Here is an 18,368-nt window from a genome sequence, read left to right as displayed (position 1 = left end):
GTGCTATGATGTACTCTAAATCTTGACTGAATTTCTCAAATAAGCTGTTGTTATGTAGAAAGTTGGCAACTACTTTCTCAAGAATCTTAGAGATAGGGGAGGTTAGAAATAGGTCTATAGTTGGCTTAAACCCCTGGGTCAAGAAGGGGTTTAATTACAGCTTCTTTAAAGGACTGTGGTACATAGCCTGATAATAAAGACAGATTGATCATTTCTAGTAAACTAGTAAAGTGCTGACTATGACTTCTTGAAGGAGCCTAGTAGTTCAGTGAATAGTGTCCTTGTGTAGAGGTTTTAAATCTCAGTATTGTTCTGTAAAAAATTAAAAACAAACAAAAACAATGTGGTTTATTCATTCAGATAGTAAAGTAAGTAAACTACACATTGTAATGTCCTTAAAAATGTCCCTAGAGCTAGTTAAACCAAGCTCACTTGTCTGTGGCTTTCAGCTGTTTCACACCCTTTCTCAGGAAATTTAATTCCTCAGTTGTCTACCACATAATGCAGCAATGACTGATAGGTCTTTATTCTCTGGTGACAGGGTTCTCCCGGAGAGAGAGGTGCTGCTGGCCCTGGAGGTCCCATTGGTCTGACAGGACGCAATGGCCCCCAAGGACCACCTGGTCCTGCTGGAGAAAAGGGAGCTCCTGTGAGTATTTCTGTCAGACTCTCAACCACTTCTTGCACTGCTGCACAGTTAGAGCAAAATGTTGATTTGACTACTGGTAACTCGACACTTCTTAATGAATGTGATGAATGTTTAGGGAGAGAAAGGTCCCATGGGTCCCGCTGGCCGTGATGGGATTCAAGGTCCTGTTGGTCTTCCTGGTCCAGCTGGTCCTCAGGGTCCCCCTGGAGAAGACGGTGACAAGGTAGAGTAAATATGTGATACACTGGAATACTACTATATTATCAACCACAGAGAATTAGTTGTGTATAAAAGAATAGCACTTGGTGAAAGGTAAAAGATGGAGACAGCCTAAGAGTTCTATTTCAGTATAAACTGTCAGTATGTTCAAAATGTGTCCAGAAATATGAACATGTTATATATACTTATGTATATATGTACTTCTTGGAATATCTTACTTTGTTTCATTTATACTTCTGTCTATTGTTGTAATTACCTTTGGCAAACCATGGCTATTTCACATAGACTGCTGAAAACATGTACTCCAATGTATAATGACAACATACATCCCTTAATGTACAGTGCCTAGAGAGAAAATACAGCATTTGACACACACATTCTACACGTAAACAAATATGTTTTTAAGCCTCAAGCGTATCATGACAGAAAATATGTTCAGATTGCTACATTTGGTAAACAAAATAAGAACTCACTGCAAGCATTAAAACACAAACAGATAAACAAATACATTTACTGAACTAGCCAATAGCTTACATGCTCTGTTTACCTTCAGGCCTCCAAATACCGCATTCACAGTTAATCAGCTGAACCACAGATCTGCAACTTTACATTTGTAACCATCATGCCTCTTTGATCCAAGTCACGTCTTCTATCGCTCCATTTTGTCAATCATAGTTGCCAGTGGGGTTAGACAGGGAGCCAATCAATTAATTGCAAACACTTGCCCAAGGTCTTTGTGGGCCAATCAAATTAGAATCTCTTGAGAAATATTTACTGCTCAATTGTGGTAAAGGTGACATTTTAAGATATTGAACTGACAAAACATGGGAGGCAAGAGCCTTTTAAGATGGAGAGGAGATGTGAGCTCTGCTGTTTGTATTGCACCACAGGGAGAAGTTGGCGGACCTGGACAGAAGGGAAGCAAAGGAGACAAGGGTGAACTTGTGAGTCTTTTTTTTCTCTCTCTATTACTTTTTATATAATTCTTTTTATAAAAGGCAGGGAGTTTTGACTGATAATCCATGCTAATTGAGCAAACTACACTAATCTTAGCTGCTGAATTCCCGTATGAGTTGAATAAATCAATGAACACAGGTTACTTGGCAATGCCTCATCTGAGGTTATCTTGCCCCAAACAGTCTGCAGCATATAAAATATTAACTGCAGTGCTGCTATGTTTCCTAAATGGTTACACAGTTTCCAATAAAAATACCAGTGTGCTCTGACCTTATCTTATACATCTGTATTTTTCAATTGAAGTTGTTTTTAGTCCTCACAAGCAGAACTTCAAATGAATTTGATATTGTAAAATATTTTATTCCTTCAGTTGGACAGTCTGTGTAAGGATCAAAAGCTGTAGCATGCAAGTTTTATTAACTTCCACTAATCTCTAGTATAAATGGAAACAGGCAGGTCAGTCTGTGTATTAATAGTAGGGCTATGTATTGTCAAGAAACAATATGTATAACAATAGAGGGGTTACAATTCAATATATTGGAATATATTGCAAACTGCAAGGCAGTAGATTGCATTTTCTTGATGTGTAAGTGCAAATATTGTTGAATATATGTATTTTATGGACCTGACCTCAACTAAGGGGGATCCATATAAACAATAAACAACATCTCATTGTTCCTTGTGTTTTTAGGGACCACCAGGCCCAAGCGGTCTTCAGGGTGTAGTTGGAGCTCCTGGTCCAGCTGTGAGTATGACTTTCTCTGGCCATCTAATGTCAACTTTGCCCTCTTAGTTCACTTTTATTAATGGATGTCATATTCAGGAATAAAACATGCAATGAAATGAGAGCAACCATGCACAACAATATTTACTCCAAATACCACAACCTTTATTTGGCAGACACTGAATTTGTATTGAATTTTTAAAATGTTTTCAATATTTTAAATTATTATTATTATTGTTTTCCTGATGGTAGCCCATGCTTACCATGGTGGATTTTGGGTCAGAACAATGAAATGGCAAATCATGTTTGAAATATTTACTCCAATTCAAGGCCACACAAAGACAGTGACAGCGATGATTTGAAACAGGAATTGGAATTGCCTGTGGGCAGAGGTTTTAAACAAGTTGTCTTCAGACCTGTAGTGTTATCACAAAGTGACAGAATCATGTCTGGTTCTGCAGCACTGGACCTTGTTATTTGGTAGCTTCCAACTGTGAACAATATGTACTCTGTGCAGGTTTTTATTTTACTTGTGATAAACAATTAAGTGAGCTGCTCAGATACATTGGAAAACTAAATACTAGCCTGAGTTAAAAATAAAACAGTGTTTTCCCTGTATGGGCAGAAATTTAGAACTGTTCCAGCCAGGACAGGGATACATTGTGCAAGCAGTATTACATTTTACTGTCTCCTTTGCAGTCCAAAAATGTTTGGCAGCAGTCCCCATTCATTTAAGAATCGGCATCCTTTTATCATTGTAATGTTACACAAATTTCTTTTTAATCACAAATTTTACTTGAGGCAACTTATTAATATCAGGTTACCCCACAAAGAGTTTTGTCATCACAGTTGTTAACAACTTGTACTTTAATAAGACGTTTTTAGCACCCAGTCATTAATTACATGGCAGTTACCAATTTGGAATTTGTATTTCTTTGCAATTCTTGCATAGGATTAAACTTGTGACCTACCAGTCACAAAACAGTCTCAAAAAATCACAATGATACACCAACTCGTCAATCATTTCCGTGTATTACCTCATATGGCACCAGGGTTAGCTGAAAACACTGCCTTGTATGCTGCAGAACATCCTCTACTCATCCATCTCATTAACACAACAGGAACAGTCCTGTTTCTACAATAGCTGATGGCCCGAGGGCAACTAACAGCTCATTGCTGTAAATTATCAGACCTTAACAACCATTCTAGCAAAAATTCAGCATCTGCAGGGCTCTGTGGGGGCTACAATAGACCTGGTGAGATGGATTGCCGCAAGCAGGTAGTGCTGAATAACAAATTATTTAACAGTTGTTTGTCGTGGTGAGTCAGTCTGCTCATGTGTATTCATATCTTCATAACTGAGACCTGAGTTGTGCTGTGTAGTTTGAACATTATCTGCCCTTTTTTATTATTGTAAGTCCTAATGCAGTTATCATTTTGACTATACTATCTACCCCACCCCTCAATTCAGTAAACATATTGGTGTTTGTAGGGAAAATGAATGAGCCAATTTCCTTATCAGCTAAGGCTTAACAAGGTTAACAACAACTCTGTCGCCAGTATTGTCTTCAAGATGCTGCTGATGATCTTCATCAGGATGTGGTAGACATACACAAAAAAGTTTTGGATTTAGCATCAGCTAGTAAAAAGATATAAATGTTGTTAAAAGAACAATTTTTGAAATGTCACTTGGCACAAGGAAACATAACATGAAGCGAACAAAAATAAAATAAAATAACCACTTTCATTTGTTTTAGTGATAATCTAAATATATGTTAAGTTATATGCGCTTCAGGTGAGTCATAAACCTGCCTTGTGTGTGGTGCCTCCAGGCCTAAGCATCTATTATACCCACAGGTACAATATACGTGACTGTGTTAATTACAATTATTAACAGTTATGCGTACATTTTCAGATAGACGCATAAAAAAATTTGAGTTAGAGTCTTGAAAAATTAAACATCCACAGCTGGTAGGTTTTAGTGCAAGTAATTATACATTGACTTTTGATGATTAAAGCCCCTAAGAAAGCATTATTCTAATTAGAACTTCAGTATGTGTTGAATGCACATATATTTTTCCATTCCTTCTTTTTAACATCTGTCATTCAGAAACAGTGAGACAGTTTTTCAGAATGTAATTTGTCACTTCTGGAGAATTTACTTTTACTTTCTAAAAATTAAACTTGTCTTATCATGACTTACACTGACAGAGACCAGAAGTCATTCTCATACAGTGGAGGGTGATTGACAGTAACAGACTTCATGCTCATGATCAACATAAAAACTTGACATTCGTCATGTTTGGACCATTATGTGACAAATCACGAGAAGCAAGCTATGTTGGTCATTACTGTTGTTTTTGGAGGATCCATCCAATTCCATCAAACAAAGAGCTCCACTGTTCTGTTCCAGGGGAAAGGATTGTGTCAACAAAAATAGTGGAGTGAGTTGTCCATGCAGTGTTACATTGATGTTCAAACACTCTACTGCCACACACATTTCTGATTCCATTCTCCCTGGGGAGCTGTTGGGGCAGTGAGATTTGTGACTTGTTTTGGTTAAAGTCTCTCTAAACGTCCATCCACCTTATCTCCCACTCTTCAGTTCAAAGCTGTACTCACACTACCTGTAATCACTTAACATTTCCTTCTAAACTGTTCTGCATTCAGAACCAGTGCCTGAGGCTGCCTACATGTCCCAGGGCTCAGTGAGAGCTCCACAAGCACTTTCAAGTGCTGACATGCGTTTGAACTGAAAACTCCCAGTTTGTCAGCACTTCACTCCTTCCCTGTTGTCTCCCCTTTCCATCCTCTATAGCCCTGTGCACCTCTGACTTCACAGATGAAGTCAGCATCTTTCACATACCCTCTTTACCATAACCCTGTGGCTATACTGTACTGTATCCTGCACTCCCTGATGAGGAGCTTTGGTAATCTGGCTGCTGTTTCCCCAGGTAGCCCAACAGCACAGTGGAGCAGTGGTTAGAACTGTTGCCTCACCCTTGTACTTTTGTGTTTTGCGTTTGCATTTATCTCCAAATACGCGCCACCAGCTCAAAAGATCTGCACATTGACTCTAAACACTAAATGGCATGTTAGTACAAATGTCTAGTTATATGTTAGCCCTGACATAGACTGTTGACCTGTCCATTGTGCGTGCAAAAGCTCCAGCCCCCTCATGACCATGAGCACGAATATGTGGGTGGAGAGACTTGATGGATGGATGAAATTGCCATTAAATGACCTTCAGAAAAGGCTTTACGGTAACTGTCTGTCCTAATCTGTGTTTGAATATTGGCATCGACCCACCTTCGACCATGTGAGCTTGGATATACTCCATAACCTTGAAAAGGATTAAAAGGGTAAAGAAATCCCATAAGAGAAATTCCACATAGATACCAGTGTTTGTGGACTTGAAGCTTCGGCTAATTGGGATCAGAATATAGATATTTGAATTGTATTGGATTTAATGAACTTTGACCTCCTACAGGGCAGTGATGGTGAGTCTGGACCGAGAGGACAGCAGGGTATGTTTGGCCAGAAAGGAGATGAAGGACCCAGAGGATTCCCTGGTCTACCAGGACCCATCGGACTGCAGGTAAATCAAATCTGAATCTTTTATACACACGCACAAACATACATACACGCACAAACATACATACACACACACACACATGTTGATTCTTTTCTCTCATTTTTTTTAACACATGACAACCAGATCACGTTGAACGCAGCCTAGTAGGTATGCACATCGCTCTCCCTCTGTCAAAGCCAGACAGAGCAGAATGAGTTCCTCCACACCCCTTAAACCGACAACATTTCATCTCTCCTTACATCATTTACATTACATCAAAACAGAGCATAATTTATTAATGCAGCCTCGGCTCCTAATAACACTTTGTATTGCTCCTGGGCAAAGAATGCGTTTTTTTACCCCTCAAGGACTTTCCTTACTATAGACAGTGCTAAAAATCCATCACCATTGCTAACATTTTGCATTTGGCATTTTGCCGCGGTGTTAATGGTGGAGGGGAGACTGCCATTGGTTTTCCACTCAGACTACATCATTATCATGCAGTAAACCGCTTCCCTGCAGTGCTCCCAGGCCCAAATAAGAGACCAGCTGCTGTAGTAGCCAGTGTTTGATTGAATATTTTTAACCAATGAATAGTATAAAGTCATTTATCTTTTGCAAATGTGTCTCATACTAGGCATGTTAAAATACACATACAGTATTCATTTCCTAGAGGATTTAGAGAAAAGGGGTAAAAACTCTGAGGCAGGTTGGCAGTCCATGTCTTGTTGAAGGATGCTTTTAATACTAGAATGGACACGTTTGCTTTGTCGAATATCAAACCTGTGACCCTACAAATAGTCGGTCTAACCACTAGCACACCCTGCTTACCCAAACATGCACTATGCATATTAAAGGCTGTGGAGAAGAGTGATGTTGAGGGCTTTTATCAATAAATGACCTGCAGTTTTATTTTCCACTTCAACACACATTGATCTCTGGCTATTTATCTTATTTTTAATGGTAGTAGACCACTGATTCATAGAAAGTGTTTTTCTTGGAATCATGCACACACAGTGTACACAACCCATTTTTGGTATTAAAATGATAACTTTTTAGAGAAGAAATAACACATTTTTCCTCTTGCAAATGAAAAGGTGAAACAATAAAATGCACCAATTCAATTCAATACACTCTGGGTTTTTTGCAGATACAACCTTACTTTGTGTAGTATAACAGGTAGCTTATGGTGGCTAATGTTAAATTTTAGGTAGATATTGCTTGTGTAACTGACATTGCTGAGTCATTTCACTGATTTAATCACTCTTTTCTTCTTGTGCACTATTTTGACCTATTTCCTCGTAACTCTGATTTGTTACTACAGTTTTTGCTGTTCATCAAAAGTTACCTAGTCTAACTTAAGGAAAATAACTTAACAGTACCTTATGCTTTTTGTCTCACAAGCTTTAAGTGACTACTGCCCCACTCTACTTTGAAGAATTCAGCTCTCGTTTCCTCATAAGTGCAATAGAGTGTAAGAAGAGCAAAAGGGCAAAGCATGTGCTCATTTAAACCAATGAGCTGAAGTTGAAGAAACTTGCTTTGGTGGCAATTAATGAAGAAACGGGACATTTTAGAATATCTCAAAGTCAATTATCCAAGGACTCACTGAGGATGAAATTAGAGAGAAGCCCTGCTGGTCAATAGGGCCAGATAACGTTGTTATTAAGTGCAATTGGCTTTTAATTGGGCATAATGCACTCCATCTCCACTCTTTTAATTATGTTTGGCTAAGCTGCCCTTCAATAGATGGCAGCAGTCACTGCGAGCTCAGCTCTTCAATGCAATTATCTGTAGCATTAATGATTTTTGACTGTGGAGAATGAATGGCTTTGGTTTGAAAGGCTTCCATCATCTGGGGCTGTGTTTGCCGTGGCATATTGGAGTCCTTGCTGAATTCTTAAGATTAAGAGGTTAAGATGTGGACGTAGAGGAGAGTAAATATCAGATTGGATTACATCAGAGTGTCCTTATAGTTCAAAGAAAGTGTGGAAAATAGAGAGAAATGCCAAATCATAAGTAAACATTTATAGATTTGCTCTGTGTGCCAAAGAGTAGTTATGTGTGTATTTATGTGTGTGTATGTTAATTTTACTCTCTTTCCAGCCATCTAATCCATTAAAACACATATTTTACAAAGGAGCCTAACAAGTCCAGCATTCATCAAGTGCCCACCACAGCCAAACATTATACGTGAAATAAGTTTATGCTTAATTTATTTTCCCATTCTTACTACCCTCATGCTTTATTACTGTGACTAAAGTCCCAGTCTGAATCTGTTATAAATGAGCCTTCTCTGCCAACGCAAAGGTACAGTAAATCAACAAAATGGGCTAAAACTACACATATGTGATCTCAATAATGGATATCCATGTCACTTTGATTTTACTGCAACTTATCACTGCCGCTGCTCTCCACCCACCTATTGATTATACATGCTCCATCATCAGAACTTAACTAACAAAACCAATAATAACTGCAATTATGCAGATAGACAATTAGCTACAATAGCAAGCGAGAGCTCCTTCGTTTATGTTTCATATACACCATGCAAAGTTTTATTCAAACTGTTTTTGTCAAACATGATTGAATCCCAAAACTGGATAATACACACTGCCTGCGCTGTCCCCTTTGTTTCCACTTTCCTGTAGACATAGATGGATGGAGCTCCCACCCTGTAATTTACACAGGCTGATTATACCCAAGCCTCCCATACCCTTTAATTACAATAGGTGTCCTTTTTGACTAATTGTGTGTTTACACTCAGGGGTTCTGCTTGTATTAATGCATTCTCCATCACATTGCATCCTAAAGCTCACTATTCAATACACATCACCTTAGAGTACCTGTTAATGAGCAGCAAAAATATATTTATGCTCCTGTCAGTGGATGTTTTTCAGTGTGCAGTTTTGTGCTGCCTCACATGACCCTTTTCTTTGTTCTGAAGAATATTTGTCTTCTTCACAGGGTTTGCCCGGCCCTCCAGGTGAGAAGGGAGAGAATGGAGATGTCGGAGCAATGGTGAGTGTAGCTCTTTTTGTGACTTTTCTCTGTTACAGCGATTCATATTGTTTTCACGTACAACCCAGTGAGGTGGGAAATTGTGCTGATTGTTCTGAAGTTTTGGCTGGTGGCTGAGTTTTGGCAACTCCACCAGCCACTTGATGTTTTTATAGTCTCTGGAAGATGTACTGACACAAACATTTCTGCTGGTGAAAACTTTGCATGCTCTGTTTCATCTACTATAATTTAATGATTTGTAAGTAGAGTTAGACAACACTAAAATGCTCTCAGTATGACAGTAAAGGGTGAGTTCAGCCTATAGATATTGAATGGGGAATTGATTTTCTGTTATACCGTCACTAGACCTGTTCTGACATCTGCACCAAAACAAATTCCCTGTACACGTGTACTTACTGGATCAAGTGATTCTGATTCAGGTTTTGATACCCAATAAAAAACAGCACCAGGTGATTTGTTTGGATTTATTTTGGTAGAGCATACATTTTGTTTGTAATAATTAAAGCCATATTGGCACTACTCTGTACTGAACATTACTCCCTATTTTTGCTGACAGGGTCCACCTGGTCCTCCTGGCCCCAGAGGTCCTCAGGGTTCCAGCGGAGCCAATGTAAGTTAGATTTGTTTGTTTGTTGTTTGTTTGTTTGTTTTTTCTCTTATTTAAAGTTTAAAATGGATAATCCCTAACTGTCTTCATTATTTGTCCACAGGGTGCACAAGGTCCTCCTGGTGGTATTGGTGCAATGGGAGGAGTCGGTGAGAAGGTAAGAACCAATATGTTTTCCCACAGTACATTTTTTGGAACGTTTCTCTCTCTGCCACTAAAGAAAAAGCCATTTTTACAACCATGTAATGCATGAAAAGCTTTGGTTGTTTGACATCAAAGTGGAGGATAAAAACCAAAAGCAATGAGTTGGCAACCAATACACAAGTTAGTCACCTGATAACATTATCTGGATTTTTTACAGCGAGTGTGACAATCCATATTTTCACACATTAATCCATGTTTTCCCTATGATATAACAGGGAGAAAATGGTGAAGCTGGCAACCCAGGATCACCTGGAGAGCCTGGTATCGGAGTAAGTACAATTTCATCCTTAAGTACTTCTCATCTCATTTCAGATATATTTTATTTATATTTCCAAAATCAAAATTTACCATTTATACATGTGTAAACATCACTTAAAATGCAAGGCAAGCAGCTCAACACACAACGTATGCCCTTGTGTACAATTCATCCAATATGTAATTGTCATTGTTTAGACAATCTGCCTATGAATATCTGTGAGTAAAGCTAATTAAGCTATGTTTATTATTTGACACTTCAGCGGTGGGGGCTATTTTACCTCCATATTACTGTAGGTTGATGTCAAGCAATGCTAGCAACCTGAGGGCAGATCATTAGCTCTGGAACATTTGGACACCTCCACTATTGGCAGTGTCATTAATCTAACCTCCTATACAAGGATATGATTGGAGGCACAAGTCAGAATATCTCAGGAGTTATTTTGTATCACAATAGGAATCACAATAGCATGGGGTTTTTTAGTTCTTTAATGTCTCCAAAATTAGTGTTATACAACAGGAAGTTCACTTTCTCATAACGCTTTGAATATTAATTTACATAAATGTCACCTGCATCAATACACATACTATGCACAACATAACTTTTATAATACAGCATATTGTGTTTGCCTGCAAAAGTACCTCTGCCTTTTACTTTCCTGTGGTTTAAATCCTGATGAAGTATCCACAGCAGACACCCTGATCTTGAATATCTCACATCAGAGCAGTGCCACTAGTCCAGGCTAAGTATACGATGTTGCTTGTGTAGACCAGTGAGGCCTCACCAGAGTAATGGGTATGGGCCAGTCACCCTTCTTGAGTCCATCAGGTTCTATTGACGTATCCGTCTGCTGCCATGTATCTGTTTACAGTGACAGATAGAGCCAGTGTTGCATGTCACATCGAGGTCAATTTCAAAGGTGCCATGCTGGCATTGACTAGAGAAGTGCTCTGCTCTAATGGGCCAACTAACGATTCTGGGCTTGTAATTATGCTCCAACTGCTGCTCTGAGTCATAGCCAACACTTTAAGACACGGTTGCTGCTATTACCAGAGCAAAAAATTATATTGTAATGATAACACTATTTAGTGGACCTTTTAGTGGATGATAATCTGATTTTAAAATGAAACTCAGTAAATCATCTGAAAAGCATGCTTTAAAGGTTCGTTTTGGTTTCTTTTTTCAGCTCTGAGACCCATATTTATTTTGCTGACAGTTGTAGTGACAGATTTGATAACACATATGTCTTGTACCTTATTTAGCTTACTATCATCAAAGTGATGTGGATGGCCCTTATATAGTCTTTATGGTGACAAGCCTGTGATGCATTTTCCCCCAGGGCCCAAGAGGAGAGACTGGTGAGAAGGGAGAAACTGGTCCACCCGGAGCTGCTGGACCTGCTGGTGCCCGCGGACCCCCTGGAGATGATGGTCCCAAGGGTAACCCTGTATGTCAGCTGCACTGTCTCACACACACACACAGTCATGACTGATGCATTATTAAAGCTGTCAGAGACAGAATCACTGTGTCATATTTCTCAGTCGAGCTGTCTGCCTGCCAGATTGTTGATGCAATGTCAAATATCTGAGTCAAGCTCAGTCTTCTCACTGTCTCGATCTGTCTGCAGGGTCCTGTCGGCTTCCCAGGAGACCCTGGTCCCCCTGGTGAGCCAGGTGCTGCTGTAAGTGCTACATTTATCCCTCAGTCAATTGTATCTTTATGTTTAGGATACTATAGCATTCAGTGAATATGCATTGAATGAATTGTCCTTGTGTAACATTAACTATGAGTAAATACCAGTAACAGTACGAATTAAATCAAAAGCAATGAAAAGACCTTTATTTTCCATAGGTTTCTGTTTTTCACATTTTTATGTGTCATTCTTGATTTTTCCTATTTTGTTTAGGAGGATTTTGTTAGTCCCAGTTTGCATGGATTTTTTTCTTTAATATATAAACTGTGATGTGAAATAGTGTTGCAGTACAGTGTAGTGTATTAATGTTGTCATATTTTCCTATTGTTTAGGGTCTGGATGGTTTAGCAGGGGACAAAGGAGATGATGGAGATGCCGGACAGCCTGTGAGTCTGATTTGAATCTGAAATTGTGAAAACAACAAAAAAGTAAACAAATGAAAATTATCAGCCAGTCACATTCAGCCCCTAAAAATATCTTTCTAAGTACACGGTGATGTGCAAGAATGAAGTTTGTTTACTTCCTTCATTCCTTAACCTGAGAATACAGAACAGTTTGAATTAATTATGGCTTTCCTTCAACATTCAAAATCTGGAAAATTTGCATTTGTTGAGGTTACATATATATTCTGAGAATAATGGATATTGTTTTTTTTTTTTTTTTACAAAAGTAGAGATATCTCATTATGAAACATAACTCTTCAGTTTTTGTGAAGTGGAGTTAAGTGTTCTATCTACTCTAATTTAGGGCCCTCCAGGTCCATCTGGTGAAGCTGGAGTACCAGGACCTCCTGGCAAAAGGGTGAGTATATTTCCAAAATGATACATGAGATGATACTTCTGCTAAGCTCTCGAGATGATCTCTATTTTTAGATTCACAATGCTCTCACATGCTCCAGGTTTTTACCCACTGTAGGTTGATACACGTTTATGATCGTTTATGATGTTTGTATTTTGAATCAATATACACGTGTTTGACAGGAAATTATGCTCATTAGTTAAAGTGAGTGTCTAGAATAGGCAGTAATTGCAGATAGAGATTATCCTGCAAGGGAATATTGACATATTGTGAATTTGACTTGCAGTAATGTGAAAGCAGTAGGACTGCTGCAGCTGCTAATGTCAGGAAATTAACTTGTCACTTTAATTTCTGGCACTCAATGCCCTTTCTGTCACATCAGACTTGAACTGACATTATTTCATTTCACTAGCGTAGCATTTTTTACGATGCCTTCCATTTACTATAATAATGTTTTACAGTTAGCAATAAAGCATGCCATTAATGTACTGGGTGAAAGGCTGCCACTATATGGAAAGAGAGAAAAGAAAGTTGATATTCAAAGTAAATTAATTTCATTTTTTCAAGTCTAGCTTTTCCTCAACAGCACTAGTATTAATAAAACACTGCATACAGCACATACAATAGAACTCTTGCATGTCATAAAAATACAGGTATGATAAACATTGCTTGGGATCATATATAAGACTTAACGTAAGAAAATAACATACTTATTAAGTAAGTATAGTATAAGTACTGTACACATTTGCAGTCCTTTTTTGCTTATTTCTACTTCTCCTCCACTACATTTCAGAAGGAAATATTGTACTTTTTACTCCCTGCACTTGGGGACCCTTGTCAAGTTTTAGATGTCTTTGAGTTGTTAACAGTTGCATCAAAGATTTCCCTTCTAAGCTTCTGATATGGTTTTATTTAAATAATTGTTTGAGGTCCAAAGAGGTCACAAAAAAGAAAAATATTAGAGAGAGGTCCAAAAAAATACAAATTGTGTAACAGAACTTAGATGTTTTTCCTTCTGTCTTACCCCATTAATCATCTCATGACCACTTAGATTCTTGTTGTGACCCACGATAGGGGATACCACCTCTAGGTTAGCAGCCTCTGGACTATCTGACTGTACATAAGATAAGAGATAAAACAATTTCTCAAGCTTGTCATGACGGAAGATGATCATGGGGTAGTTACAGTAGCATTATGTGAGATAAAATGTATAAAATATCTACCTGTGGTGGTGCTTCACAGCCAGAAATGTTTTCTGTTAAGTATCAGGCACACTAGTTTGCATGTTTTCCTTCAATTCTGTGGCTTGAATTTAAAAGCAGGCTAGGACGGTTGATCATACATTTAAAAACATTGGTATGGTAAGCACTTTTTAGACCCATAATTTGTATTCCAAGGGATAGTATCCAGGTTAAAGAGGCTACGGAACAAATTCACCCCCAGTTCTGTGTCCATATTAATGGACTTTGCGATATGATTTTTCATCCCTCACCGGGGTAATTCTGGATTAGTCTTACTCCCAATATCTTTTCGAAATTGACTCACGGTTTGGTGCTCATTGATGCATGTGGTTGCTTGACTACATTAGCACACATGCACGCACGGGTGCATACACATGCTTGCATACACACACACGTACGCACATTCACTAATGCACATACACAGTTGACAGGGCTCATAACCTACATTGGAGACTGGTGGCTTTTGTTTGGTCTATTTGATTATGGTTTGTAATGGCAAATGACAGCCCACTTACAAGGTTCTGACCAGAGGCTGTTTGGTGAAAATGCTAAATGTGCTTTTAGCTCACTATGTTTGGAATGTAGGGCAATGTCCTCGCAATGATGCTGCCTGGCCCTGCACAACCCTTTCTCTTTAAAAATATTCAAGGTCAGAGCATGCATCAGCTGAACAATTAGTATGTACATGAAACTACTGCTTGTCAGCAAATTTTGGATAATTTCACTTTTAGAGAATAATGACCGATTCTTTGTCCTTTTGAATAAAATTATGAAAGGTTTTGACATGAGAGAGTATAGTTGTTAAGTTAGTTTGTTAATTACCTTCATTTGTTGTATAGTGGTGTTTATGTACAAAACTATAATTGCATTTTTTTTCTTCTTCTTCTTCTTCTTCTTCTTCTTAGGGACCTGTTGGACAAGCAGGTCAGGAGGGCAGACAAGGAGAAAAGGGATCGAAGGTAAGTTGCCGACCATCTGACTTCAACATTAGCTTGACTTTTACAAATTATAATCTGGGATCAAGGTTGGATAATTAAATCAAAAGAGGTCTTATTTGGTATCTTATAAGCAACTGAATATTTAATACTGCAATGTAAACACCACTGAATTTACTTTGGAATTAATTTGTTGCTCAAATCAAAATATTCAGATGTTCATATTAGATTAAAATTTAAACATCAAGATGAAAAATTTACACTTAGAACATTTGGGCTACCGGGAACAATTTATTGAGTCTCAATGAATTCGATCAGACCTTTTGTACTATCAGGTTACATTCCAACTATCACAAGATCCAAGAGAGAGATGAGTTGAGATGAGTGACTGGAAACACCAGATTTATCATTGAAATTGTAAAACTTACCTGGAATTCAAACCATTTACAAAGAAACAAAACAGGGGCCCACTCATAGAAAAACAGCTCTATACCGCTACTAGATGTCTAAAACTCTACAGGGAACATTTAAGTTGTGTAAAGAATTCAAATCTGTATGGTCTTTCTTTACTTACATAAATGGCTGCCAGACTTTGCAGCCTGAAGGCATTCTAACCAAATTGAATTTAATGTCTGTGATTATAGATTATAGACAACATTTCAAACCATTTTTTCTAATACCCTTCCGAGGTGTGCATTTATGTGTTTACCTCAAATCCTGTATATTTGAATTAGAATTAGTCTCACAGAACAAGAAGCAGTGGGGTTTCTTGAGACTATCAGCAGATTTGATTGCTTTGTTAAAATCCACAACATGCTAGTGTTTGCACAGTTGAAGAACATCAAATAGGAAAAAATCTTTATAAGCCTTAAAGAAATTGATTGTCTCCAAACCAGTTGGTTCAAAGAAATGCCGAGACAGAAAACTGACAAATCTCAGACATATTCTCACCCTTTCTTTTGTTCATTATCGTTCAGCATCTCTCAAACTGCCACACAGACACACACACATATACAAATATATCCACATCGAGGTAAAGGATTAGAGTTGATTTGATGGAGACAAGACAAAGCCTGCGTGGTGATCTTAGAGTGTCAAATTCAGGCCTAATTGGTTGTCAGAACAATTTAATCCCCCCCTCCTATGAGCCTAGTCGATATGACAGCTCTGGAACTTCAATACATAGAAACTTGCTGTTCCTGCTAGAAGAGATCTGGTAACATTGGATCTGTTTGGATGCTGCATATCCTCAAATCCTTCCAACGCTGCAAAATATCGACCAATGTGACTTCATGATACAGAATTGTTTTAATTATCAAGTCGGGTAGAGGTGTTGGTGTGACTAATGAAGAAACATATTTGACATTTACCCCAACACATATGGTACAGCAAACATATGCATCGCAAAGTAACAGCATTTAATGGTTTTGACCACTAGTAGCCCTTTGGAGCAATGTTTTTTATAGCAAGTCCCAGTTTTGTTTTTAACTATGGTGTCAATTACCTTTTTTCCACAAACTAAAAATAGAAATTCAATAATAAAAACGAACTGTATGTTTTGTTTTCATTGACATTCAATAAATGCATAATCTGTCCCCAGTGAGTAAGAGACCCGACCCGCAAACCACCAACTTTATGCATTATAGTATCACAATTGGATGGGCTTTCTATGAATGCACAACACCACTCTGTGTGTGTGTAAGAGAGAGTGACAGAGGGGAAGAGAAGGTGGAAGGTGAACTATTATAGCACATGATGTTTCTGTAAGTTATTAATAACTCACTCAGAACTCTGCTTTGTCACTTGACCCACTTGGATGAACCCATGGCTCCCTCAGATTGTGGGTCAACTCGCACATCACTATTATACAATTAAAAGCGTTAAGAGAGGAAAATGTTGAACACTTCAGATACCTTTATTAGCCTCTAAATAAATTATTTTAAAGAGAGTAAACATAAACTAGGACAAAAATTACTAAACTGTAATTAAAACTAAGAAGCATTTCCATCTAAAAACAAAATCTAAAATAGCTGCCACACAATGTCAAAAAAACAGCTTAAGTGTTTTTGAGGAAGGTAATTGGACTCAATAATACACACAATTCATTTTGGTAAAAAATACAGAGAGTATATGAACCCTGTAGACCATGAAAAGGAAGTAATTGTTATTTTTTGCTAATATTTAACAGGGAGAAGCTGGAGCAGAGGGGCCTGTTGGAAAAACTGGACCTGTGGGACCACAGGGACCTGCTGGAAAGCCTGGTCCCGAGGGACTGCGTGGAATCCCTGGCCCTGTTGTGAGTACATTTTGTTCATAAAAATTTGTAACACGTTTTTATGTTCATGGAGTAAATTACAAATTATGTTATCAACTATTCTTGTATTAAAACTAATGTTCTAGTATCCTGGATATTTTTTGAGTATGTATTGCTTTTTAAAATACACTGTTTAGTATCTCTAAAATGTAGTACCGGTATTTGAAATATTCTCATGTTATTAGCCATATACTGTAATTATTTTTTCTTTATTTCAGGGTGAGCAAGGACTCCCTGGTGCTTCTGGCCAAGACGGCCCTCCTGGACCTCTTGTAAGACATGTCCTCCCACCTCCTCAGTAAAAAATAGAGTTGCAATTATTATAAGTCATTATTGGTAATTATAAGAATTAAATGACAGAAACTGGTCATTTGAAAGAAAATGTTTTTTATGGTACAATATGCCAGTATTACAGAGCTGCAATAATTTGTCAATGAATATATTAGTCTGACACAAAATTAACAAGCAACTATTTTATTTAAAGCAAGAAACCACCCTTTTGCTGGTTCCAACTTCTTAAATGTCAGAATTCGATGCTTTTCTTTTTCATTCATGATAGTAAACTGAATAGCTTTGGATTTTGACACTGTAGGTGAGAGGAAACATGACATTTGAAGGTGTCACCTTGGGCTTTATACAAGGCATTTTCTGACATGTTATTGACAAAAAAGATTACTCGTGAAAATACACTTATCAAGTATTGCTTATAGCAGTTGTTACCTATGCAGGATAAATACAGAATAGTCACCATGAATGCAGAGATCTGGGATGGCTGTCACTGTAAACTAATGTGAATTCATTTCACATTATGCTTGACAATCTGATTCTTTCCCTCCATAGGGACCCCCTGGACTTCCTGGTATGAAAGGTGACTCTGGATACAAGGGAGAAAAGGCAAGACATTATTACGATGCTAATCTCAAATGGCTTTATTGTGTATTTCTCATATCTGCTTATGCGCCTTATCTGAAGCTTCCACAGTAAGCAAACATCTAGGCCTATTCCCTTAATCTCTTTGTTCACTCTCTCCCAGTCAGATGAAGAAAGGTTCTGCTCTGTGAGGGGCTTTCACAGTGATTTAATGCACTGAATGAATATGTATAAGTCCAATAATATCATCTTTCTAATGGTCATTGGTTTAATGCCAGCATGCAGTAGTCAGAAGCAGATGGTCAT

General features: G+C 38.0%; 1 protein-coding gene across 1 annotated transcript in view; it reads left to right on the top strand.

The window, feature by feature from the left end:
• The window catches only part of LOC118334375 (collagen alpha-1(XI) chain-like), an 81,696-nt gene that overhangs the window by 57,010 nt on the left and 6,318 nt on the right, over window positions 1–18,368 (top strand). The window contains exons 42-58 of the mRNA XM_035670277.1: window positions 542–649; window positions 765–872; window positions 1,759–1,812; window positions 2,517–2,570; window positions 6,040–6,147; window positions 9,091–9,144; window positions 9,701–9,754; window positions 9,855–9,908; window positions 10,171–10,224; window positions 11,551–11,658; window positions 11,839–11,892; window positions 12,237–12,290; window positions 12,652–12,705; window positions 14,849–14,902; window positions 17,067–17,174; window positions 17,411–17,464; window positions 18,033–18,086. Of these exons, the coding sequence (XP_035526170.1) occupies window positions 542–649; window positions 765–872; window positions 1,759–1,812; window positions 2,517–2,570; window positions 6,040–6,147; window positions 9,091–9,144; window positions 9,701–9,754; window positions 9,855–9,908; window positions 10,171–10,224; window positions 11,551–11,658; window positions 11,839–11,892; window positions 12,237–12,290; window positions 12,652–12,705; window positions 14,849–14,902; window positions 17,067–17,174; window positions 17,411–17,464; window positions 18,033–18,086 (1,188 nt within the window). The remainder of the gene's footprint in view (window positions 1–541; window positions 650–764; window positions 873–1,758; window positions 1,813–2,516; window positions 2,571–6,039; window positions 6,148–9,090; window positions 9,145–9,700; window positions 9,755–9,854; window positions 9,909–10,170; window positions 10,225–11,550; window positions 11,659–11,838; window positions 11,893–12,236; window positions 12,291–12,651; window positions 12,706–14,848; window positions 14,903–17,066; window positions 17,175–17,410; window positions 17,465–18,032; window positions 18,087–18,368) is intronic.

The sequence above is a fragment of the Morone saxatilis genome, unplaced genomic scaffold, assembly GCF_004916995.1.
Source record: "Morone saxatilis isolate NCDOM2014 unplaced genomic scaffold, NCSU_SB_2.0 Contig23, whole genome shotgun sequence".
NCBI lineage: Eukaryota > Metazoa > Chordata > Actinopteri > Moronidae > Morone > Morone saxatilis.
This window is presented reverse-complemented; position numbering and strand designations above follow the sequence as displayed.